Raw genomic sequence first — 26,939 nt, 5'->3', positions numbered from 1 at the left:
TGAAGGAGTTCATTACCCTTAGACCTGCCCTACAGGCAATGCTAAAGGGAGTTCTTCATACTGAAAGGAAAGAACATTAGAAATGGATCAAAGCAGCATAAAGAAATAGAGATTTTTGGTAAAGGTAACTGTCATACAGGTAATTTTAAATGCCAGTAATATTGTAGAGTATTTGTTTATTTAACTCCACATTTTAATTCTTACAAGTTCTAAAATGTAAATTCATGAAATTAATGGTAAATCTATAGTTTGAGACATACACCATATAAAGTTAAAATTTGCAACAAGAATAACAAAAAGATGGGAAGATGGAGGTCATAGCAACTGGGTATGTGTATGCTATTGAAGTTAAGTTGATAGCAAATCAAATATGTTTGTTATAGATTTAGGAGGTTAAATTTAAACCACAGCCATAAAGAAAATATCTGAAAAATATATACAGAGGAAAAGGAGAAGGGACTCAAAAGGGCACACAGGAACAATGACAACAACAAATGAAATAAACGTGAAAGTAGACATTAACAGAAGAGTTCAGGTGGCAGACTTGGCTAAGTGGTTAGGGTGTCTGTCTACCACATGGGAGGTCCGCAGTTCAAACACCGGGCCTCCTTGACCCATGTGGAGCTGGCCCATGTGCAGTGCTGATGCGGGCAAGGAGTGCCCTGCCACGCAGGGGTGTCCCCCACATAGGGGAGCCCCACGCACAAGGAGTGCACCCAGTAAGGAGAGCCGCCCAACCCAAAATGGCACTGCCTACATGGAGAGCTGACACAACAAGACGACACCAAAAGAAACACAGATTCCCGAGCCGCTGACAACAGAAGCGGACAAAGAAGACGCAGCAAATAGACACAGATAACACACAACCGGGGGCGGGGAAGGGGAGAGAAATAAATAAATAAATCTTTAAAAAAAACCAGAAGAGTTCAGGGACAAAAATGGTACAAAACTTACAAAGACCAAATAGCAAACTTGTAGAAGAAATTCCTTCATTACCAGTGGTTACTTTAGATTTAAATGGACTAAACTCTCTAGTCAAAAGGTGAAGATGGCTAGAATGGATAAGAAAGCATGACCCTACTCTGTGCTATTTACAAAAGACTCATATTAAATCCAAAACACATGTATGTTGAAAGTGAAAAAATTGAAAATATATACCATGCCAGTAGTAACCAAAAGAAAGCTGGTATAACAATACTATTTCAGATAAAATAGACTTCAAGTAAAAAAAACTGTTATGATAGACAAAGAAGGTCACTATATACTGACAAAGGAGTCGATTCAACAAGAAGACATTACAATTATAAGTTTATATGCACCTAATAGCAGAGCCCCAAAATATATGCAGCAAATATTGACAGATTTGAAGGGAGAAATAAATGGTTCTACATTAATACTAGACTAACATACACCACTTTTAACAAGCATATTACATCTTGACAGAAGATCAATTAAGAAATAGAAGATTAGAAGGATACAATTAACCAGAGCTAACAGACATATATAAAACATTTCACCTAGCACCAGCAGAATAGTGTGTATGGATCATTCTCCAAGATACACCATATGTTAGGTCCCAAAACAAGTCTCAGTAGGTTTAAAAATATTGAAATAATACAATGTATCTTCTCTGACCACCATAGATAAAAGCTAGAAATAACAGAGCAAGAATAGGATAATTCAAAAATATGTAGAAATAAAACAACATACTCTTAAACACCAAAAGATCAAAGAAGAAATCAGAAGAGAAATTAGGAAATAATTTGAGGCAAATGAAAATGGAAACACAGCAGCTCACAACTAATAGAATGCAGCAAGGACAGTGCTAAGAGGGAAATTTACAGCTCTAAATGATTACATTTAAAAAGAAGAAAGATCTCAAACCAGAGACCTAACCTCACAATGGAAGGAACTAGAAAAAGAATTGCAAACTAAACCCAAAGTGAGCAGAAAGAAAAAAATAGCATAAATTAGAGCAGAGATCAGTGAAACAGAGACTTTATAAAAAGTTCATTGAAATTTTGCAAAGTGGAATTCTTTTTACATGTGTGACATGCTGAATAATTTGATCTGAGCAGCCTGCAACTGCATAGTCTTGTTCTACACATTTTAAAATTTTCCTGTCATATTCAAGTAATAGTGAGGACTTTATTAAACTTGCCTCAATGCAACAAGCATTGCCGCAGTCCATCTAGTTACCGTTCAACAGACGTCAACTCTGTGTAATGCTCTGAATTGGATCCATGGGGAATAAATGCAGTGAAGGTGGAGGCTCCAGCTCCATCCTGAGGAAGCCAAGGAAAGAACATGCAAGACCTTCACCCAAAGTGAAATAAAATCAAGGGCCATAAAAGACAAATAAGCAAAGGGCCAATATGACAAATGAGAGGATTAGAGAAGACTGGAGAAGTTCATTTATTAAGCCGTTCCTAAATGCTAAATAATGTGAGGCATTTGGAAATGAATTCACCAATTACTGGGTAAACTCCAGTTTTATAAAAAGATTAAAGAGCATTTAACATAGCTCATTGTGGCACTTAAACAGGAAAGGAAAAATATTACTCTAACATCACAAGGCAGAAATGAGTCCAGAAAGAGTCCAGCTATGGAAGATGCTTTTCCTAGGCTCTTCATGGGGTGATATAGAATTTAGGAGAAGAATAACCCTCTAGAGACCTTTCTAAACCCTCTTGGTGAATATATTGCCAAGTTCCTGAGAAAGCTATGATTCTGCTCACCAGACCTAAACTGGGAAAAGCAGATCCTAGAAGTGTGAGTTGTCTGACTTGTCTGTGTCACAAGGTTTGGACCAAAGCTTCATTTTCCACTCAGTATGATTTTGGGGAGGCAAACATGTCAGAAGCCTTATAAATACTTTCTATAAATATTTTTTAAATTAAATTTTTGTATTTGCAATTAATTTTTCTTAGACATGTTGCAAATATTAAGCCATGTCCTCAATCTTGACTGGAAGAGTTTTAGAAAGAGAATGCAAATGTTTTCATTTCCAGAATTTGGTAGACATATATGGGAATCCTACTGTGCCTCATTTTTAATCAGTCCTCCATTTGCTAAGCCATGACTCTTTCTCGTCCTTGGGGACAGGGGCTCACCTTCCTTTATAATCAATGCATTGGGATTAAACTGAATGAATGACTGTGAATTCATTCTCAGCAAATATTTATAGAGCTTTTACTATTACTAAGGCATAGCAGTATGAGCTTTTGTATAGGTGTTTTACCACAGCCCAAAGGAGAGAGGTGTAGTCCATGGCTGGTTCAGGGTGTCCCAAAGATCGTGCCTCCCCCATGAGCCTCCATACTTCCAGTGCAGTGATATTTGCACGACATCACAGCTATCCCCAAGGTAAATCCCATGGACACTTGCTTGTAAGAAAAGTACTGTATTTGCAGTAGTTCCTTAGATAAGCTCCATAAATGTTTCATGTTTTAAGTATGTGTCCTCAATACCAAAGTCTTCTCTGAAGAACTCTATGGAGTGTCCCTGTTATATGTCATTAGCTAGAGAGAAGACCCCTTCCCTTCTTACTCAACAACCTCTGATGCACCAAGAAATAAATAACTTGGCTGTCACTTAGAGCCATTCCAATTGAGAAGTGACTTATCAATAATAAATTGTAAGGTTAAACTCTGGATGCTGATAGAGCCATCATGTTTAAACACTTTTTAGAACAGAAAGAATATAGTTTTTTTCTCAAATAGCTATGAGGAGTTTATGATTGGTACAGAATAGTTAGCAAGTCTGGTCCACAAATGTCCTGACGACCCCATCATGCTGGTTATAGAGCAGAAATAGAAATGAGCAGTGGAGCAGTCTCCGGTTAAGCCCCAAGCCCAACCAAGTTATATGCCCAGTCCCAGGGCAGGCTTCATGATGATTCTTTCCATATTTCCATGGGTCATGAAATAACTCTTAGGTCTTCCTTTACAGCAAATGTTCAGCCCAATGATAGTAATCCATTTAAGATTAATTCACACTTTGAGCATAATATGTTCTAGAATGACTAATTCCTCTGTCTTAACTCTGAAGATGTTTTCCTATTACCTCTATTATTTCTTGCCTGTTACCTCGTCTTGAGATTGTTTACAATACTTCCACTATGCATCATCCATAGCTAAGTTATGCAGTCTGAAATAAACATTCTCTAATTTGCAGTGCACCCTCAGCTCTGACTCATTTCCTGGAGGGCAGCCCTACCACTCCAAGTACCCTTCAGCCTTCTCAGCTGTGACTCAGCTACCACTCTCCCTGTCCTTGAGATTCCCAAGTTCTCTGAGTGGTCCTTTTAAAACCCATAGCCCCTTCCCCACCCTTAGGTGAGAGTACACACAGACATGTCTGAAACAAAGAATTCTTTATTCCTGACTCAGCCTCTTATGAACTCCAGCCTGTTATGGACTCCAGAACTTGCTGGTTTTGAGGTCTTCTCAGTGCTGTGTAGATTATCTAATTTCTCTTGTTAAGAAAGGAGATACTGGCTTCTCTGGGACTACTCTCACTCTTTAATGCCATTGCTAAAACTTCAAGACCATAGGAAAAGTCACATTTAATACCCAGTTTCACATATTATGAAGGAAGTGGATCAGCTCCTCAATGTTTAAGTTATTTGGTGGCAGTTTTCTGCTTGCCCTTCTACTGAGACCAATGGTGCCTAACTATGGTAATCATTAAGGGAATAACCCTTAAAGAAATAACCAGTAGGAACCACTGAACAGCTCAACTCTGTTATTTTCCATCTTAATCTATAGATAAGTGTCATTCTACCTGGAGGAAGTCTCTGTAAACAAACTTGCTTTCTCATGCTCTTGGTTAATTTTTTTTCTTTTTTCTTTATTTTTAAAGAAGCTTTAAGTTACATAAATGTGACAGTGAAATTATAGGAGATTTCCATATACCCCACCCTCTCCCTTTCCCACACTTTCCCCATTAACAACATCTTCAATTAGGGTAGTATATTTGTTACAACTGATGAAAACATATTGAAGCACTGCCACAAGTCAGTGGTCTGTAGTTTGCATTATGGTTTATACTTTGTACCACACAATTTTTATAGATTTTTGACAATGTATAATGCCCTGTATCTTCCACTGCAATATCATGCAGAACAATTCCAGTGTTCAAAAATGTCCCACGTTACACCTATTTTTCCCTCTCTCTCCCCTCAGAAACTCTGGTTTGTATCACTTTTACAAATTCTTCCATTACTAGAATAATATTAAGTCTACTTTAGTCCACAGTTGCATTCCCCCCTTACATGTGTTCATTCTTCAACCTTGAGGAGTTTGGGATGGTGGTGCTCATTCTGCTTCTGATTGACAGGGAGACTGTATCTCATGGGGCAGGAGGATGGAACTGTCTTGCTTGCAGTTGTAGATACTCTCTGTTTTTAGGGATGGCCGTTGTCCGTCATCATCCTTTTGTTAGTTGTCCTGGGTGAGTACAATGAACTGGAGAGTAAGTGTTGGCCGCAACTCTGCTGAGATTCAGGGCTCAACCAGCATATGAACAACCAGAAGATTTAAGTCTCCCAGACATATATTTAATGGCTATAGTGCTAATTGTAAGTTAAAATAAAGGGGTCAAAAGAACCACATGCAAGAAAATTATAAGTGAGTCTAACTCTGATATATTGGGGAGATAGGTTATCATATATTCAAAGATAAGGCCACCAAGAGGGTGCACATTTCCTGGGGTTGTTGGCCCTGCCTCTAGTGTTTAGATGGCTCTAGGAGCACCCCTTCTTGAGGTACTGTTTCCTGTGGCAGTCAGTGAGAAGCTCCTGAGATTGTGCATAAGTGAACCCTCCAGAATGACCTCCCGACTTACTTTGAAAAAACTCCTGTGTATTTAATATCTCCCACTTTTGGTCAATGTCTTTTTCTAAATGCATTGCTGGTTGGTGCTTGGTAATAATCCCTTGGTGCCAGGGAGGCTTATCCACAGGAGTCATGTCCCATGCCAGAGGGAAGGTAGTGAGTTTATATGCTGAGTTTGGCTTAGAGAGAGGTCACATTTGAGCAAAAAGAAGGCTTTCAGAAGGTAACTCCTAGGCATTATATATTACTAGGCTAAGTTTCAATTTCACAAGAATAAGGTTTATAAGTACAAGCATCAATATCAAGGGCCTGGCCTATTGGTCTGTCCACCTTCACTAGGCACTCTGTATGTACTCTAGAGATGCTTGCCTCTCTATGAGAGAATGTAGCAGGACTCCCCAGGATGGGAATTCAGTAGTCTGTAAGTTATTGTGTGGTGTCTACCCACCTTGGTTAAATTTTTATATGAATAATGCAACATATGTTGTTGTGTAAGAAATTATATTTTATTGTTGATTTTAGCTGTGTCTCATGTTGCAGGTAAAAGGTAAATAAAATGTGTGTTTTGGAGGTAATCAAGGACCAATTGTACCTCATGGACAGGATAATGAGATTTAAGTAAAAGCTATGTACTCTTCTGAGAAAAACCCTTATTTTGTAAATATGTTTCTATGCTTTGCTGATGCTTAATGTTCAGTAAGAGCAAGTGTTATAAGTTGCATGTCAGTAAGCTTTGTAAAATGAATTTGGCAACATATAGTCTTGGAACATCACAGAAATCAAGTATACACAGTCTTGGTTTGTCTCTTCACTTTGCCAAGAAGCAAGCCAAATTCCTGCTGAACTTCTGGAGGAGCTAGTTTCCCTATCATCCTCTGAAGACAAGGCAAGAGTAATGTGTGTGGGGACAGAAGAGGGGGCGTCAAATGCTTGCACTCACACATTCACACATACGTACACACATACACACATCCACACACGTCCACACATACACAGGTGCTTCCATTATACATCTAGTGTATAATGGAAGACCTGGCATTCTGGTTTGTGTGGCTTACTTTCCTACATAAGGCTTACTCAACAGCTAGCAAAGACAAAAGTAAGTCCTTTATGTGTCTGCTACTCATAGTTGGAAGCTTAGAACATGAGGAAACGATCCTGGACTTGGCACCACAAGGGCTGAACTTGAGACTTTCCTCTGCCTTTGTCTGGCCTTGTGTGGCCTCCATGAGTCACTTACACGTGAACTTTGGTTTGCTCATTTTTAAAATGGGTCCTTCACTAGTCCCACCTACTTCATATTTCTTCTTTAAGGAACAGTGGTGCCCCATGTTGGCCTATATATGGTGCCCCATGTTGGCCTATGTCTCCATGGAGTTCTATCAGTTTTTTCCTAACGTATTTTGAAGCTTTATTATTATAGGTGTAAACATTTCTGGTTATGTCCTCTTAATGAACTGACCCTTTTATCTTTATCACTAATAATATTCTTTGCTCTTAAATCTACTTCATCTGACATTAATATAGTCACTCCAGCTTTCTTTTGATTAATGTTAGTAAAAGATTTCTGTCCTTTTATTTTTAACCTACTTTTGTTTTTATACTTGAAATATTTCTTGTAGGTGGTAGAGAGTTGAGTCGTACCATTGTGGCCATTTTTTTTTCTTTTGTTGGACCAATAGCTATGCTCCTTATTTTATAATTTCAGCAGTTGCTTTATGATTAATAAATACACCTTTAATTCAGCACAGTCTACTTTCAAGTGATATCATACACTTCAGTATACCATAAGAACCTTACAATAATATCTTTCCATTTTCCCTCCCAACACGGTGCTATTATCATCAGTCATACATTTTACTGATGTAAATGTTATAAACCCCAAACCACATTGCTTTTACTCTTAACTACCTATTATCTTTAATACTCTTAACTATCTATTACCTTTAAAGAGATTTGAATGATAATGAAAAGCTTAGAGGTTTACCTATGGAGTTACCATTTCTGGTGCTTTTCTTTCCCCTGTGTTCTTTCATAGTTTTATCTGGTATCATTTTCTTTCTGTCTGTAGGATTTTCTTCAACATTTCTGCCTAGGTGACTCTGCTGACAATTTTTTCAGCTTCTCATACATCTGAAAAATATTTTATTCACTTTCATTTTGAAATTCATCTGTAGAATTCAAGGTTGTTTTTTTCTTTCCTTTCAGCACTTTACAGCTATTGCTCCACTGTCTTCTTGCTTGGGTTGTTTCTGACAAGAAATTTGCTCTCCTTCTTATCTTTTTCCCTGTATAAGTCTCTTCTCTGGTTTCTTTTAAGGTTTTCTTTCTATCACTGGGTCTGAGCAATTTGATTATAGTATTGTTTTCTTCATGCATTGGTGTAGTTTTCTCCATGTGTTGATCAGCCAAAGGCATGCTGATGCAAAATACCAGTTTTTATAAAGAGTATTTATTTGGGGTAGGAGCTTACAGAGACCAGGCCATAAAGCTAAGTTACTTCCCTCACCAAAGTCTATTTGGAGCAAGATGGCTGACGACGTCTGTGAGGGTTCAGGCTTCCTGGGTTCCTACGTTCCTGGGGCTTGAATTTCTCCCGTTCAAGGTTCTTTTCTTCCTGGGGCTGGCTTCTCTTTCCTCTATGAGCTTACTTGCTGGGACTCCAGGTTAAGTCTTTGGCATCAAACTCCAGCATCAAAACTCTAACATCAAAAACTCTCAAATCTGTTCTTTGCCATGCCTTTTATCTGAGTTTTGACCCACCAAAGGGTGGGGACTCAATGCCCTACTGACAAGAGAGGTTTATATAATTCTTTAATCAAGTAAACCTATGAATCCAATATGATCTAATATGCCCAGAAGAGAACATCAGTTTATAAACATAATCCAATATTTCTTTTTGGAATTCATCAATAATATTAAACTGCTATACTCCATATGTAGAGTTTTTTCATTTTGTTTTTTGTGCTGGTGGTTTGTTTGTTGTTGTTTTTTGATGGCTGGGATTCATTGAGATTCTTGGCTTTATGGGTTATAGCTTTCATCAAATATGGAAATTTTTCAGTCATTTCTTCAAACATATTTTGTTTTCTCTTCCCCCTCTCCATTAGTGAATCCAATTACATATATTTTAGGGTTCATGCTGTTGTCACCTAGCTTACTAATGCTCTCTTCTCTTTGTTTAAATTTTCTTTTCCCTCTGTGTTTTATTTTGTGTAGTTGCTATTACTAATCCTCAAGTTCCCACATCTTTTTTTCTGCAATATCTAATCTGCTGTTACTCCAAGCCAGTGTATTTTTTCTCTCACACAGTGTAATTTCATCTCTTGAAGACTTATTTTGGTCTTTTATGTCTCTTATGTCCCTACTTGCTTTTTGCACATATAGAATACATTTATAATGTTGGTTTTCATGCTCTTGTCTGCTAACTTTAATAGCTGTGTCAATTCTGGGTCAAATTTGATTGATTGAATTGTCCTCCTGATGAGTCATGTTTTTCTGCCTCTTTGCACACCTGGATTTCTTATAACAGCTTTCTTGATATATAACTCATATACCATAAAATTCATGTTTTTAAAAAGTATATAATTCAGTGGTTTTTAACATATTCTCAGATATTGGTGCAACCCTCACCTACTTGTAGAACATTTTCATCACCTCCAAAAAAAAATTAAAAACCCCTCCCATTAGCATTTACACTTTTTCTACTCTCCCCCTCCCACTAGAACCCTCTAATCTGCTCTCTCTTTCTGCGATTTGCTTATTCTGGACATTTTGTATAAAGGGAATCCTAAACATGTGGTCTTTTGTGACTCGATTGTTTGACTTTTTTGACTTAGATTCATGGTTTCAAGTTTCCTCTGTGTTGCAGCACACCTTTTGTTTATCCATTTATCAGTTGATAAACATTTGCATTGTTCACATCTGGAGACTTGACTGGATGCCAAATATAGTAAATTTTACTTTCTTTGGTGCTGGATATTTTTATTCCTGTAAACATTCTTGACGTTTGTTCTAGGGTGCAGTTAAGTTACAGGATGACAATCTGATGGTTCTAAATTCTGCTTTTAAAATCTGTTAAGCAATACTTAGAACAGCGTTCAGTCTAGGGCTAATTATTCTCCATCACCAAGGTAAGACTCTTATGTATTATACCCAGTGCCCCACGAAGCTCGAGGCTTTCCTATCTGGCTGGTGAAAAGAGGCACTAATCTCGTGCTGGACACTGTTACTTCTAATCCTCTCTCATGGATTTATTTCCTGGCCTCAGTTAATTTCCTCACGTGCCTGCACTTATCATTACTCAGTTGAATACCCAATGGGGCCCTCTGCAGATCACCAGTGTTCTTTCATGCATAGCTCTCTCCTTTCTGGCACTCTCCTCTGAAAACTCTAGTTCCCTCCCACTCACTCACCTCCATCTCCTGAAATCAGGGAGGCTGGTGGGTTCCTTTCTCTGCTTCATAGCCTGAAAACTCCTTAAAAATTATAAGCTGCACTTTCTGAAATTTTGGAGATCACTCTCCTTTGTTGCCTGATGTTCAATGCCTTTCAAGCTGCCGAAGGTAGTTTTGTGTGTTTTTTGGTTAATTTAGGTGGGAGGGTCAATCTGGTTCTCATTACTGCATCTTGGCAGAAAACAGAAATATTGTGACTCATTATTAAAAGGGTTAAATACATATTGGTGGCCATCAAAACTGCTTTGTAGAAAATGTACACCATGGGCCATCTAAACTTACAGATTTTTCACATTGCAACTCCAGTGTATGTTAATAACTATTCCATTAGGAAATCGATTAGTGCCATTTACTTTTTTGAATATGGGTATGTTTATGTCTCCTCTCACAGGTTATCAGCGAGTTTGAAGCCTCCCCCGACTCGTTTTCCTACAGAATTCCTAACCTGAGCCGGAATCGTCAGTACAGCGTGTGGGTGGTGGCGGTGACTTCAGCTGGGAGGGGCAACAGCAGTGAGATCATCACGGTAGAGCCACTAGCTAAAGGTGTGTACGTGGACTTCAGCACCCTCTGAAATGCAACTGTTTTAAGCCTTTTTATTTGCTAGAATAAAGCCCTTAATGCCCTAAAGTTCAAATACACCAAAACATCGGATGTTTCAACATTTCAGCCCAAGAAACAGGGTTGCTGCTAGCTGACACTGCACTTTCATGCAAATCAGAAAAGGGCTCCTGCAAGTGTACACAGCACTAAGTGTGAGTGGCTTTGCAACTGACGGTGTCTTGGGAAAATTAGGAAAACACACCCCCACTCACGAATTTGAGTAGGTGAACATCTCTAGCAGTTTCCAGAGAAAGTTCGACTTTCATCAAAATCAGGTACCACACTTCTTAAAGAGAAATTTCATCTTTTTGTCAATGGAATTTGAAACATTGCAAATAGAGGAAAATCATTAGCTATTCTATTGATAGAATGCACAAACAAATAGTTTAAGTAATAGCAGGAAGTTGGAATCACAAAAAACTCTTAGAAGTGAATATAACACCTTCACATTTAGATGTTAGACTGATCCAAATCCATGAAGGCATGGAATATCCTTATTTTCTTCTGATCATTGCTGCCATCCAGTGTTTCCAGGGTCTTCCTAAATTAGCACTCATTAGGAGTAAAATTTCCTTGCATCACAATTTCAGATGGGCAGGAGATGCCCACTGCTTTTGGAATGCACATTATTGGCAACCTAATATGGTCCCTTGGGGCCTGAAAGTCTAACTAAACATTCCAAGGTGCCAGCTATACCCTGGGACCTCTTGATAACATGCATATTAATGTGCTGGCTGAAAATAGGTAGAATAAAATAGGGCAAAAAGAGTGGTGTCACATTTGGAACACAAAAGCAAGTATACAAGTACACTGTTGCTAAGGAAAATATGTTGGTAGGTTTTTGTAACTTGGATCATGATATACAGCCACACACACACCAACATTTAGAAAACAGTGATTATCAAAGAAAATGCTGGGCATAAGAGTGTATTGTTGGATAGAAAAAGAACTGCAACATAGGGTGTAGAATTAGCAACAGCTTTACCTCTTCTTTACCTTTGTGTTTTCAATATTATATATCTCCAAATAGAGCCAGGAATTGCCTGGCTAATGCAGTAGGGTGTGATATACTCAGAGGGGGCACAGCTGAAACCTGGCTATTTCCATCAGAGTAATATGTGCCTGTATAGATCAGATGTCATTTGGTAATTTAGTAAATCCTTTTAAGTGCCTATTGTATGTCAGACACTGTGATTAAGTCAAGGGAGTCTGACCACTGAAGCAATTATTCCCTGAATCTCAGTAGCTTAACACACTAACACAGTCCAACACAGACATTTTTGGTCAGGTGGCTGCTGGGTAGCTTGTGCCATGTAGTAATTCAGGGATCCAGGCCTCCTCCACTTGTGGCTTTGCAGCCCTGGGGTCCTTCACATCCATCTCCACAGATGGAGGTAGAGAGAGATGGATGGGTTGTATGGGAGGTTTCTGTGGGCCAAACGTGGAAGCAGATACATCATTTTACCCACATACCATGTCTAGAACAAAGGCATGGTCCCTATTGGTTTGTAAAGCAAGGCTGGGAAATTTTCTAGTTGAATGTCCAGAAGAAAAAGAACATGCAGTAGTCTCTTCTAAGGAACATACATGTTTACTCTCTGCCTTCATGGAGCTTACAGTCTGGTGGGGAAACAATTAACAAAATATCACAGAAATAAATGTATAATTGCAAACTGTTTTCTAAGACCACACTGATATCTCTATCCTGAAAGGATTGCAGGAAGGTAAGGGTAGAAAAAGCAGGAGCCCAGCAAGGCTTGAACCAGTGTGGTAGCAGCAGGGATTGGAAGAAGTAGATGGGTCTTGTTTGGTCGCAACTTGGTGGAAAATCAGATACAGAGTGGGTGAAGAGAGAGACAGCAAGAATCAGACCCTGAATTCTACCCTGAGCTGTTGTAAGCGGAACTGTCATTTATTGTCAAGGAAAATTAGGAGAAGTGGATCGTGAGGCTGGTAAGAGGAGATCAAGATTTGAAATCTGGATGTGTTAAACCTGAGGTCAGTGAAAGCCATCACCATGGAGATGTCTGTGCTGTTGGGGTAGCTCCTGTAGTCGAGCGATGCCTGCTGGAGGAAGAGATGTGAGAGTGGTCACCATCCAGTTACCCTGCAGTCCCAGACGTGAGTGAGGACACCAGGAGAGAGAGTGGAGTCCAAAGAGAGGAAGACCCAGGACTAGCTCTGAGCCATCTCAGCTTGCTCTGGAGAGATTGAGGAGCAAGAGCTGGCAAAGACAATGTGGCAAGGCCAGAGAGGGAGGAGAAAACAGGAGGCTGCTATGTCATGAATTCAAAGCAGAGGTTTCGAAAAGGAACATCTGTGGTAGATGCTTCTGGGCAGTCAAGTGAAACAAGTTTGTCTTTTACCAGGCACCGTAAAATTGGCCCTTTTTGGGCCACACAGAGAAGTTTCTCAAACTCTGTGAGATCAGCCATGGTGAAGCGGCATGTGCAGAAGCTAGACTAGGTGAGACGAGAAAGTGAACAGGAGCTGAGGAAGCAGACTGCCCTGCAGAAAGTCCCTTCAAATGCCTCATTTAGAAGGAATGTAGAGAAAGCAAAGAAACCAGAGGTGGGGAACTGGGTCCAAAGAAAGGTTCTGATTATATATATTTTTAATATGTCTGCTCTGAGAGCACCTTTGTGTGGTAATGAGAAGAGTCCAGTAGAAAGTAAGATATTGATGATATAGAAAAAAGAGCAGATGACCACAGGAGTGAGGTTTGGAGGAGGTGGAGTATAGCATATCCTGAGCACCTGTGGAAGATGAGGGGCCAGGCACAAGATTTGGTGGCAGGAAATGTAGAGTTTCCACTTATGTCTTCTATTGAGTATTAGGCAATTTGGGGGTTGCAGAGGGTGGATCAGAAGGTGAGAAGAGGAAGGACAGTAGAAAATCATGACTGCAGAGAAGTGGAAGGGAAACTCACCAAGGAAACAATACGGGCTGAGACTCCAGTTGAGTTTGGTGATCATGAGTTTATAGTGGCCCCCATTGCATGAATTTCTCCTGAAATGCTGAGCTTATCCTGTTCAAGTGGGTTGTCTAGATTCAAGAGTTATCTAGTGGATTTTGTGGGTAGGAGCTGACAGGTGTGGAGGGGATGTTCAGTCTGGCAGGCAGGACCCAGTGGCCCCAGATGCTGGCAACCCACTAAAGCAGCAATACCCAAGAGCAGAGGAGAATGGGGAATACTATTTTGTTGTAGTTTGGAAATCAAGGTAGCCTGGAAGCAGTGGCAAAACAAGCCTGTTGACAGGTAGCAGGACCCAAAATCCAGACTCATGTCCCTGAAACAGAGGGATTGGTAGAATGGAAGCATGGAGCAGTCCTGGAGGAACCCCATCCTGGGGAAAAATCCAGGGCAGAATGGTAGACACAGAGAGCATGGCCATGTTGCCAAGAGAAGAACAAGAATCAGAATGGTTATCCAGCTTGCAGGTGGCTATGGAGTTTCTCATCAAAATCACCTCAGTGCCTGGTAAAAGACAAACTTCCTGAGCCAACCAAAGATCCATTAAATCACCAGGCCAGAGTGGGGAGTCTGCACTTTTAACAAAGACTCCAGATGATGCTTTTGGCTGCTCCAGTTTGGAAACTACAGATCTAATATAGTCTGTGATTTAGTCTTGGAATGTCAGGCTAGGGCCCTTTAAGTTCCAGCTGTCTCAAATGAAGGTTAGCTCTAGAAAGAGGATGAGCTGTTCTATTCTAGAAGATAGAAGTATGCTAGATAGAAGTAGTTCTAGCAGTGTTTTTGAGATTTTGGTGGGAAATCATTCATAAATCCTAGAATTAACCTAAAGGGCCAGCATTTTAATGAACTAAACTGGGATAGAATGGAATGGAGTGGAATAATAGATGAGACTATTCCAGAAAAAAAAAGGTAGAAATAGAATGCATCAAACACAGCCAGTATTATTGTACGGAACTTTGTTTTCACACATACACTAATATATGTCAATCTTCCAGGTTTCAAGGTAAAATATATCTTACAGTGGATTGCTACTAAAAAGTTTGAAAGCCCCCAACTGATTCTGTTGGATTTCCATACTCACCCACATTTTACTACTGAGAACATTTCCCATTATATTAAAGAGAGCCTGGAAAATTTGAAAGAGAAAATGAAAAAAACAAAACAACAACAACAATACTCGAAATCTGATGCTCCCTGAGCATCTGTGATTATGATGGAAAATCAGAAATATCAATGACAGTGATAAAGGGATCCCTGCATTAGAATTCTCCATTTATTAAGATAAAGGTAATGCAATATGTGGTTCACTTCTGAAGGTTGGAGCATGTCAATTTTCACCCCATCAGTGAAGTTGCTCCAAACTCATGATTGGATTTTATGGCAATATTCACTGCACGAAACAGGCACAGCTTCTTGGCTTTCTGGCATTTTTTGCTTTCTCTCTACTCTTGCCCACAGTGCTTAAAACAACAAAAAATGGGATTAGTTTGGTTGATTTTGATGACCAAGGCTCATATTCCAGAGAGTTCCTGGGAAACCTGTTTCCTATTCCCCCTTTGCCAGTCCAAACCCTGAAACCCAAAATGGCTCTGGGGTTCCAACGTGGGTGCCTGCTTGTGGGTCTCCAGTTAGATGGGACTGCCTTCCAAGGTCACCGATTGTTGAATCTGTGCATCTGGCCAGGCCAAACCATGGGAAGGCAGGCACTTTTGTTTCTTTCGTCTCTTGGTCCCCAGACCCAGTGACAGCTCCTACAGCATGTTGACTAAAATAAAAGAAAGGTGTCACCTCTAGCTCCTGTTCACATCCACAGTCAGTGTCCGAATTATGGCAAAGGGTGGGCTCATCATTTTGCCTCTGACAGACTCATGCCTTGAGATCTCTGCCAGCCTTCATGGCTCATTCAAGGGGACACCCCAGCACTTGGACTTTTTCCTCTTTTTCCTGGACCTTCCGTCGTCCTTGGGACTGAACCTGCCAGTCGTTCCCAGAATCTGAGTCACTGTCCCAAGTAGAAAGAATGGTTGTTCTTCAAGAAAAGCCACTCTGAAAATGTTCATTTTCCTTATCGTTCATAGGGAATATCTACTGATATAACAAAATCAGGAATGTTCTGCAACCTTGGTAAATAGAAGTTGTTCCAATTTTACGTCTTCCTGTCTGTGGGGGCTTGAAGGGTGGTCTATAATCTCCTAGATATTAAAAGTATATTTTAATGTATAGTTTTGATGTTTAGATAAATGGCTTAATAAAGTACTTAGAAAAATAATTGAGCTCATAGAAAACACAGCTTGTGGCTGCTTGGCTTATGAAACCCCAGATATTTAATTTGGGCTTCTATTTAGTAAATAGAAAAAACAAAATTATAATGGGAGTTTCAGCTGTTGATGTATGTTCTTACAATGAAAATCCCTTATAACTTGATACCAGAAAACAGTGTTGATACTGGTGACCTTAATTGATGGTGTGGCCTTGCCTCTGTGTGTTACTCTATTTGGGCAGGTCACCTGGGCTTCTAGACAACTAGTCAAGTCCGTTAGTAATTGGACTTCTCCTCTGTTTGGTGTTCCAGCTCCCGCGCGAATCCTAACCTTCAGCGGGACGGTGACTACCCCGTGGATGAAAGACATTGCCTTGCCTTGTAAGGCAGTGGGGGACCCTTCTCCTGCAGTAAAATGGATGAAAGACAGGTAACCAGTAACCCAGTGTACACCAGTAGTTAAGCCCTAAGGGATTGACTTGACATCCCTGCATCAGATCTAGTGGTCTTTTAATTATATATTCATAAGCATTAGTGAAAGCTCGAAGAAAACTACCTGCTCTTCTGAGATGGAAGAGGTGAGGGGATCTTGACTTTACCCTCTAATGATCTAATGTGGTGTCAGTCCTCTATAAATACAGCCTCTTTAAATCATAAGAGAATATTTTCAAAGAAAATAGTATAACCAATCCAGTATCCTTTGTGGAAGTCAGCTGTGCCTTATCACATAAATTGTCTTTATAGCTGAGATGAATGTTCTCCTGAGGTTATTGCAAGATGACTACCAATAACTTCTCCTTCTAAGGAGAAGTTAGGGACCAGCCATCCCTAACTCTTAGGCTCCAAGAAATCACTCAGTGAAATGGAATACATTGGGACTTTGCAAATATAAAATCCATTTCTCCATACTCAGAAGTAATTATTAAAATAACAGCAGCCAAGACATAAGGGAGAAAGAAGATAACTGTCCATATAACTTTTTAAAAGTATTTTATCCCGTTCAGAAGAAGTAAGGATATAAATCAGGATATATTATACATGTGTATCCTCATATGTATACAGATAGATAGATACTGAAAGAGATATAGTGATTGGTATAGATATAGACAAAGACAAAGATTAGGATATGTATCAGTATGTATATTAGCATATAAATAAATGGGTTAAAAATTCACTTATGAGCATGTAGATTTGCTATAATGCATTCAAAAACGTGCCTATTTGCAAACAAAAGTACCCAAAAGTATAAAATACTGAAATAATTACCATAGTCTAGTGATCATTTTTCACATTTAAAGTCAGTTAAACTAAAGTAAACAAGTCACCTCCCAAGGTCAAGTTGACTTTCTGCTTATGTGAGACTGACTCATAGCTGTGGTTGTGTCATTTTTTATGTCAAAATAATTAACAGCTCTAACTATAAGCAATTTAGTTTCCCCAACGTGCAGGGGGTTGGTCTAACTAGTCCTTCTGCCTGCTGAAGGAAATCCCAGAATTCTCAAAAAGAGGTAATAGTTGGCACCTGTACAGGTTCTCGACACACAGATTTAAACGCAGGCTTTTTTACAAAGAGCAAAACTCAGTCATTTGTTTCTTTTCATCATACAATAAATATTAAACTTCCAAGCGTATTGTTTGCTTCTGAGAGTCTTCACGCTTTTCCCCAACTTCAGCCAATCTGGGTTGTAATTTCTTTAATCTGTGCATTTTTTTTCCTGTGAGGCAGTAACGGGACACCCAGTCTAGTGACGATTGATGGGCGAAGGAGCATCTTTAGCAACGGGAGCTTCGTGATCCGCACCGTGAAGGCAGAGGACTCGGGCTACTACAGCTGCGTCGCCAACAACAACTGGGGATCGGATGAGATCATTTTAAACTTACAAGTACAAGGTACAACATTGTGGAACTCTTTTTAAGGAATGGTTTTACACTCTGTACGCTTGCCTGTAGGCCAAGACTTAAACAAATTTGAAATCAACCTTTACAAAGAAATAACAGCTATTTTCATATCACACAAAAAAGAGGTACCTGCTCATTTTGGAAAAATTAATGAAACAAGTCAGTGAAAATCAAAAGCATTCATAATCCCACAGATAACCCTGTTTATATTTTAGCATATATAGAACCTGGTCTCTCTTCTTCATGTGTGCATCTCTGAAAACATCTTTTGTAATAACCTCCATTAATTTCACTGTTTATTCTGCACATATATAAGTATAACCTGGAGAGCACAAACAAAATTTTTTAATATAGTACGTCCAAATCATGGCTGTTTAGATCTTCTAATTAGCTCAGTTTTTATATGCAATGTACATGAAGCTCTAAGTATATTGCTAAAATAATTAACAGTATATTTTATACAGGGTGTTTGATTTTTCTTGATATCACACAAAAAGTATACAATAATTTAAAGACTACCAGTTTAAAATTGCATGTAAATTCACAAACAGTTACTAATCAGATTCAGATTTGAATGCACAGGGATAATTAGAAAAATCAAAGTTTATGCTACTTTGGGTTTAAATGTTGTCACATTAATAAAATACAGCAGATAAAAGCAAAATCAATGTTGTCCTCAGCAGCAGGAGGGTGGAAGAGAAGGAGTCTTTGTTTTTAAAATGCTCTGCAAAATTGATCTGGAATTCCGAATAAATTACAGTCAGGAGAATTTCAAGGTGTTTTACAATGTAGGCACTGTATCATGACTCTAAAGAGATGGGCCAGTAAATCAGACTTTGAGTCAATCTATCAGGCTTCCCTCAGAGGAAGGAGGACGGATATTTTATTGGAAAGCTTTCTAGACAAGTTGGATAGCCTGATTCTGAATTTCACTGTTTTCTTCAGAGCTGTCCTCAGAGACAATTCAAAATAATATTGAGGCCCAGGGATTGCAAGAAGTGTGTATACCTCAAACCTTGCATGTGCTTTCAGGTTCATGTGCGGCAGCTCAGGTGCACACCCTTGATCTCCAGAGCCAAGGGGCATGTGTGTATGTGTATGTGTGTGCATGTTAAGAAGGCAAGAGGATTTGCAACTTGGGAGAATAGCTGAAAAACTAGAAATTTTTGCAGTTCTTCTTCCCACTCCCTTCTGCCCACTATCAACTTCCCCCACTCCTCCAGTTCCCATCCCTGAGAAGAACAGAACAGCTAAGTGGGTGTCATTTATCTTTCTCCCTTGAATCATGGCTGAAATTCGGGGTAAAAATTATGCATGTGTCCTTAGTAAGTTTAAAGAAGATTTCAATTAGTGATGAACAATGCAGAAATTCAAGGAATTGGTGAGGAAATGAGTGAGATACGAGAAATGAGGTTGAATTTTCTTTAAATAATAGATTCGCTTTATTCAGTCTCTTTAGCCCAGTACATCAGCTAAATAGACATTTTGACAGAAGTGAATTGCAGAGTTTGGCAACTTCAAACATTTATTTAATAAATGGCTGTTAAAAATGATTTGATAAATGACTGTTAAAGAAGATTAAAGACATAAAAAACTAATTCTTGTTTTTTTTAAAAAACTGTTTCCTGTGTAGTTCCACCAGATCAGCCTCGGCTTACAGTGTCCAAAACCACATCTTCTTCCATTACTCTTTCTTGGCTCCCTGGAGACAATGGGGGCAGTTCTATCAGAGGTAATAAGATATACATTGTCCGCCAGAGTTGATTACCTGTCATTATCCATAGACTGATGTGACACACCTTCTAAAATAATTTTGTATTCATTTACTCCAAAAATATACCATAGAAGTAACTCTTCCATTACCTAAATAAGAAATACATCTATTTTTATGGTATTTGTTGAAACTCAAATCATTCATCCGTGGAACCCATTCACAAAGTAATTATTGTACATTCAATCTGAGTGAAACACTAACAAACGCAAAAGGAAAGAAAAAATGAATTTGGTATTCTCTCCCCTGAGATTCTGAATACTATTTCTCTCCATCTTGTCAAGACTATCATTCATTCATTCATTTATGTACTCAATCATTCATTGAATTAAGCCACAGTTATTGTTCTGATATATGAGGTATTCAAAGGCAGAAAACCTAGAACTTAGATGGGAAACAATCTGTTTGCACAAAGCCTCTGCAATTAGTGCTGAGTAGAAAACCATAAACAAGGCTTATACTAAAAGGAATGATTCTAACCTAAATGAATTTGGAGACATCATTCTGAGAGTTTGTAGACTAAGGAAGGGTAGTCAATCTAGAAGAAGCAACTGAAGATGCACAGGAATGCATGGCTGAATGACAAAGTTCTTAGAGGAGGTGGGAGAGGATGGGGTGCTTGGACTTCCAATGGCAGAGGTCATCCTTTCTTCTGAGAGAGGAAGGATGAGAGAGCAACAGGAAATACAGGGCCATTTTGTGGTGAAGCCAGTGATGTGCCAGAGTTGGCGCTTTCTGGCTCATGAGAGCTGATTGTCACATCTCTTCCCAGCTTCACGCTCAGTGACTACAGCCATGCTGGAAATATTTATACCCCAAAGAAACTGGCAAAAGCTACAAATCAGGGCCTTTTTTGAAAAGAGCCAGTTGTTAAATATTTATCAATACTTCACTGGATGGAGGGGAGGATCTTCGTGTTTTGTAGGGAAGGTGAGGTTATTTTTTTAAAGATTTGGATGATTAATAATGAGGATGTAGTTGTGGGGTTGAGGAACATGGAAAAGGTCTATCACAGCTGCTGTGTGAAATGCAACAGGGAGTCATTAATACATGAACAAAGTAATTGCTGAGTGGCAGTGAGGACCCAGCTGCAGATAAATACACACAAATTGTAGTGGCCACAATTATCACATTTTAATGACTTTCTCAAGTGATGCTGGACAGTTGGAAAGAAGAGGGGATCATGGGGTTACCAAAGTGGGTATCTGCCAAGCAAATGTGGCCAAAAGTCAGTAGAGTAGAGGATTCTACTGCTTTTTTTGAAATGGTCTACAAAAGGCTCTAGGCTGGCTAGAAAACCTTCCTATAGAAAAAAAATCAAACACTTAGGGAAGGTCTCAAGGGACTCTAGGCTCAATTGAAACAAAGGTTTTGTTCCATAAGCATGAGAGAGTGGAAGAGATGGTACAGGAAGGGTGTCAGAGTGGAAGGTCTTAGAGCTGGAGCCAATTTTAATGATGAAGAGTTTCCAAACCAAAGGCAATCAGTGGGTACCTGAAATTCAGTGGTTACCACACCTGTTGGCATTGGGGAGTCAGGAATGGGTGTCTGTCCAGGCTAGTGGACACTGATGTCCCCAATAGCAGGGAAGAGGGATTCAAATTTTCCCATAGACAAAGATTAGCGATTTCCTAGAGGTGGATTAGATGGTAGAAATTAGAAAGGGAGAGAAACCCCTAGGATGTCCCAAACATCACAGAGGTGGCATGAGAGGAGCTGAGTGGACAGCGAGGAATGCAAGGACACAGGTCCATCGTTCATCTTGCACTTATTAAAGAAGCCAGAGGAGCTCAGATCAGGAACAAAAGAAGCAAAATGAAGCTTGAGAAGGAAGAGGGACCCAATAGCTTCAGAGGATCAGGGGGCAGGCACAGACAAAAAGACTGGTGGAGATACTGACCATGAACAAGGATGAAGGGGATCAGAGATGTGGTGATCCATCTAAGGGCTTTGGGAGACACTTGATGCTGACAGTTTGGGCTTAGGAATCACTGTTGTGTGCAGGGTGAGAAGTGCTTTTCCTGAATTAAGAATTGTTTTCCACAGGGCAAGATTGGGGATGTGCCAGGCAAGAGAATGCTGGCTGAGTGGGTTTAGGAGGAAAGAAGATCAGAGTGGAGAAGATATGTTTGTCCCCAGGAAGATGGTTGGGGGTAACTGGAATGCAGGATGTAGGAGATAAGGAATGTTTCTGTGATTGCCCATGGACCTAGTGTGCAGGCTTCAGATTCCAAGGGGGGGTTTGAACCTTACTTGGGTCACCTGGAGCTGGACTTCAGTGTCTTAGCCATCCTATGGAGACAGTCATCACTGTTTCTCAGGGTTGAGATAATGTAAGTAAAGGGCTTGGGAAGTACTCAAGAGAGAGTCGCTAGTAGTAGTGTTGAAGAGCCAGTAATGGTGTCACCTGGAGAAATGAAGCATCAGGAATATTTCAAAACCAGGAAAAGTCATGCTACAGTTCTAACACTGCAATGGCCTAAGACTTCTAGAAAATATCTCTGGTGACTGTGGACCCCCAGTGTCTATATGGAAGGGGATGGTTGAGGAGGTTGCTTTTCTCAGGAATAACATATCCCCTTTCCATGGTTTGGGGCTCTTAAAAGTAGCTTAGCTTCAGCCTATCCCTGCACCCAAGGATTCAAACACATACATTCTGAGGGGCAGATATTTCAACAGTTAATATTCATTCCCTACCACCCAATACAACTTTGAAAAAAAGTGGATAGAAAGTGGTTTCATTTTTGTCAAACTATCCAGCAGCATATCTTAGTGTGGTGTGGTGGGCTGGAGCACTAATGGGTATGACAACATAGCGTTTTTCCCAGTCTGGGGTGAATTTCCTAAAATTGGGAAGATTTACAATGTTCTCCTCCAAAGAGGCTTGAATTACGAGAACTCTCATTCTGCTCCCTGTAGAAAATGCAAACATCATTCAACCTCTAGCAAAAAGCAAATGATGCTCATTTTAATATTTTTCTTTTTCTTTTCTGAAGGATACATATTGCAGTACTCTGAGGATAACAGTGAGCAATGGGGAAGCTTTCCAATCAGCCCAAGTGAACGTTCTTACCGCTTGGAAAATCTGAAATGTGGCACTTGGTATAAGTTCACACTCACCGCCCAAAATGGAGTGGGACCAGGGCGTATAAGTGAAATTATAGAAGCAAAAACCTTAGGAAAAGGTATTGTAAGCGTTCTTGGTTGTTTCCAGATTTCCTTTGTTTTCCATATGGAAGGGGAGATTGGAACCATAAAAGATTCATCACATATTTTCACATTCACTTCTGAATGTGATTCCAAAATTGGATTCAGTAGCGTTTACGGTGTAATGAAAGAGATGGCATTCCTTAAAGAGTATTTTGGTTCTCTTTTTACATTACTTCATTTGCAGTTAAAAAAGGAAGAGTGTCATTTGAAAATCAAGGGCTTTGGTGCTAACATCAAGTGCTGAGGTCCACAGCCAAGAAATATGTAGTTTGACTTCTCACCTTTCGATGTGATCTTCTCCCTCAATTACCACCCCCACCCAATCTACTTATAATTTCACATTGCCTCATAGTCCCCCCTTTTCAGAAGAGAAGTGACTGCAATAAATTCTTAACACTTCAGTGTGAATTCATTTTTTATCTGAAAAGCACACTTTCAAAGAGATGAAGCCCAAGAAAGTGAGAGCCAGTGGTGAAATTTGAGACCTGGAAATACCAGGAAACAGAGGAAGAGGGGGCAATTGTATCTCTGAGGTCACATAGTGAAGAAGATGAAGGTCCAAATCAAATCAGGTAGCACAGATTCAGATGGCAGGAAAGTGAGAGGCTCGATGACAAGGCCTTTATTTGGGTCTGGCTCCTGAGCTTTGGATAACAAGTGACAAGGGTTCAGATGGTGAGGGATTGATTTATCCAGAAATATATCCATTAGGCCCCTCCATGCCAGTATCGGTCATTTGGAAAGGGAGGGATACCTGTTGGTACTTTTCAAATCTGTCTTCCCTTGGGGCGAGTCCATCTCTACGGGAATGGAAACCGGTCATCCCAGTGCACAGAGATTGCAAGCCATTGAAGGAAACCTGCAAATGACAACTTATTCCTAGGGGAAATGCTAAGAGAAACAAAAATAACACCTACCCACCAAAAATAATACCTGCTCATACCTATCTCATGAACACTGAAGAAAGTCAGTGGTCCTTAATGCCTCTATTAATAGCAGGCAAGGTGCTAGTGGCCTTGACCCAGAGTTGGACACTCATGTAGATGGAGAAAGCCAGGGGAAATGAGTGATCACATTGGTGGTTTCCAATCATTTATCTTATGAACTGATCTCCAAATATGCACTCTCCTGTAGAGCCCCAGTTTTCAAAGGAGCAAGAACTCTTCGCCAGCATCAACACCACTCGTGTGAGGCTGAACCTCGTTGGCTGGAATGATGGCGGCTGTCCCATCACCTCCTTCACGCTAGAGTACAGACCCTTTGGCACCACAGTCTGGACGACAGCTCAGCGCACCTCCCTCTCCAAGTCATACATTGTATATGACCTGCAGGAGGCCACGTGGTACGAGCTGCAGATGCGAGTGTGTAACAGCGCGGGCTGTGCCGAGAAGCAGGCCAACTTCGCCACGCTCAACTACGATGGCAGTAAGAACTTCATAGTCCTCTCGTTTGTCTCATAAGGAGAAGTGCATGTGTTCCCTGCCCTCTTCCCCATTTAACCTCCATCCTAGACAGAGCCTGGTCAGTACCTAGAGATTCCATTAGGCTTCTGCGCATTCTGTTCAGTGTGCCTTAGTTCATGGTACCCATATATAGGATTCTCTCTGTATGTCCAGAAATAAGGGACTGAGGGCCAAAGGGATCCCATTAGGGAGACTTGATGCAGGAGTGATTTTTGATAGGGCTGAAGGATTCTTTACCACGTAGTCCTGTGTCTTTGTCAATGACTGCCAGCTAACATTCCTTTTGTTTTCTCCCACCCTTTCCACCCATCCCAAACCACACAACTTTCTTTTTTGCTCTCATTCAGCCCTTAAACAGCATGTGCAAACACAGTTTTCCCTGGAAAAGGAGGTTATATTAGCCCCTGAGCAAAAGTGGGATATTAATGGAAATAGAATAATGTGCTGGGATATTAGTGTGTGCATACACACTCATTCACACACACAATATTTGCATTTGCTTTCTAAAAACCAGGTGAAGCATCCCTTGACATTTAAGTAAACAAAAATAAGTGTTTTAAATAGTTTTCCTTTTTTCTCCAGTGAGTAGCAAAGGTCATTTATTGATGTCTAAACAGATTCCCAGCCCAATGAAGTGGAAAGAGAAGGTGTCATTGTCAAGGTGAAGTTTCCTGATGTTATGTCACTAGCAACTTTTAGAAAGTCCTAAATAGCAGCACGTTGATACCAATTACTGCAGCCTTGGAGTGATTTTCACTCCTGGAATGAGAGTGATTGAATTAGATGCTCTAATCTCAAGGTAAAACTGACAGTAATTCATCAGAAAGTGTGGTGCTCCCATCTTTGCCTTGAAGCCTCCCTTCCATTCTACACTGACCAGGCCCAATGCTGGTGTTGAATGAGCTGGTCCAGAAGGTCTGTACCTAGCAATACCCAAATACTTTACTCACCATCAGTCAGATTCAGGTGGTATTTCTTCCCCTGCTTATGTGCGTTTGGGATCTTGCTTAATAAAAACTACAGCAGGAACTTCCTTGGACTGCACATTACAATATCCTAAGACACAAGTGGCCAGGAACCCAATAACCCTCAGAAAGCCACCTGGGAGTCCCTCCATTTGGTCATGACTTCCTTGGACTGGTTGGGGTCAGCCTAAAGCTAGTTCTTCATCCTGAGGGTTTACACATCCTGTGTGTAAACCCACCTCTGAGACACCCACTCAAGGACATTCCTCCTCAGCCAAGCCCAGGCTCTTCCTGTGGCATAGGATGGCCCTGAGGTCACTGCCCTTGGGCCGTGGGACAGCTTGTTCAGCTCCCACACAGCACCTTTCTCCTCAAGAGCCAGTGCTTTTCATGAGCCACCTTCCTCATTTTTGGCCTGCAGGTGTGAATGACTTCATTCAAGGGGTGTCCCTGTCACAAATCATCCCCCACATGCAGAACAGCACTTGCACCTGGGTTTCCCTCCAACACTTCAAACTCTCTTATTGAGCATTTAAAGGTTCCCAGAAGTCCTTTGCTAATGTAGATGCGTTTGGGTAGTAAATATGCTCCTTGAAATAACTAACTTAGCATTAACTGACTGAAAGCCACACCCTGACATGCTAGCATCTCTGTAGTAGGTATAGGATACAGCTTAGATGTGTAGGTACATCAGTGATATGCTTATAGCAAAAAATTTTATTAGAAGCTAATCATGTACAGAATTTGAAGCTATTTTTTTAAAAAAAGTACTCTGCAGATTTTTAACCTGCTTGTCTTCTAAAAATTATAATATTCTCACATTATCCAGCCTTGCAAATTATAACTGTGAAAAAGTCCTGAATTCCATTTGCTGTTCTTAAATCAACAGTATATAATTTTCTTAAACTTAGAAATAAGAATACATATTGGTATTTTACTTGAGAAACAGTATGAGTTTCTTTGAACCAATCTCATGGATATATAGCTTTAATATCTTTTTTGTCACATCTGTCCCCAAAGAATTTCTTTGATTTAGGAAAAACAAACATTGACAATTAGCCTCAGATCTCTACCCAGATAGATTTCAGGTGCTCCCATTTCTTTATCTGCCTCTTTCTCCTTAGCCAAACATTTCTACTGATCTTGTGTTTTCCGGGTTTTGCAGACCCATCCTCACCCCTGGCTCCTTAAGTGCCTCTTACCCAGGTCTCTGTGCATTTGGAGATTTATGTTTCCAGCCATAAGCCCTTTGAAGTTGGCAGAGAGCTCTTGTAGGCCTGAGCAGATAGCAGAGGGCACTGGAGCTTCTATCGTCCACACTGCACTTACTAAAAGCAGGATAAAGACAATTTTTGCTCTAGGGGAAATTATATTATTTTTATGTTTTTCCCCTAAAGACCTGCATTCATGGACCTTGTTTTACATGGAAAATACAGCGGAATAAAGCATCCTCCTTACTAGAGGGTGCCAGAATGCATGACCCCATAAAAGTGGATT

General features: G+C 40.1%; 1 protein-coding gene across 2 annotated transcripts in view; it reads left to right on the top strand.

Annotated features, from left to right (window-relative positions):
* The window catches only part of DSCAM (DS cell adhesion molecule), a 791,503-nt gene that overhangs the window by 717,375 nt on the left and 47,189 nt on the right, over positions 1–26,939 (top strand). For both annotated transcript variants that reach the window (XM_071214978.1, XM_071214979.1), the window contains exons 21-26: positions 10,686–10,839; positions 16,447–16,564; positions 17,861–18,024; positions 19,667–19,765; positions 22,801–22,989; positions 24,149–24,439. In XM_071214978.1, coding sequence (XP_071071079.1) covers positions 10,686–10,839; positions 16,447–16,564; positions 17,861–18,024; positions 19,667–19,765; positions 22,801–22,989; positions 24,149–24,439 — 1,015 coding nt within the window. The remainder of the gene's footprint in view (positions 1–10,685; positions 10,840–16,446; positions 16,565–17,860; positions 18,025–19,666; positions 19,766–22,800; positions 22,990–24,148; positions 24,440–26,939) is intronic.

This window comes from Dasypus novemcinctus, chromosome 4 (assembly GCF_030445035.2).
Source record: "Dasypus novemcinctus isolate mDasNov1 chromosome 4, mDasNov1.1.hap2, whole genome shotgun sequence".
In the NCBI taxonomy this organism is placed as follows: domain Eukaryota; kingdom Metazoa; phylum Chordata; class Mammalia; order Cingulata; family Dasypodidae; genus Dasypus; species Dasypus novemcinctus.
The sequence above is the reverse complement of the archived record's forward strand: the minus strand, read 5'-3'. Positions and strand labels throughout refer to the sequence as shown.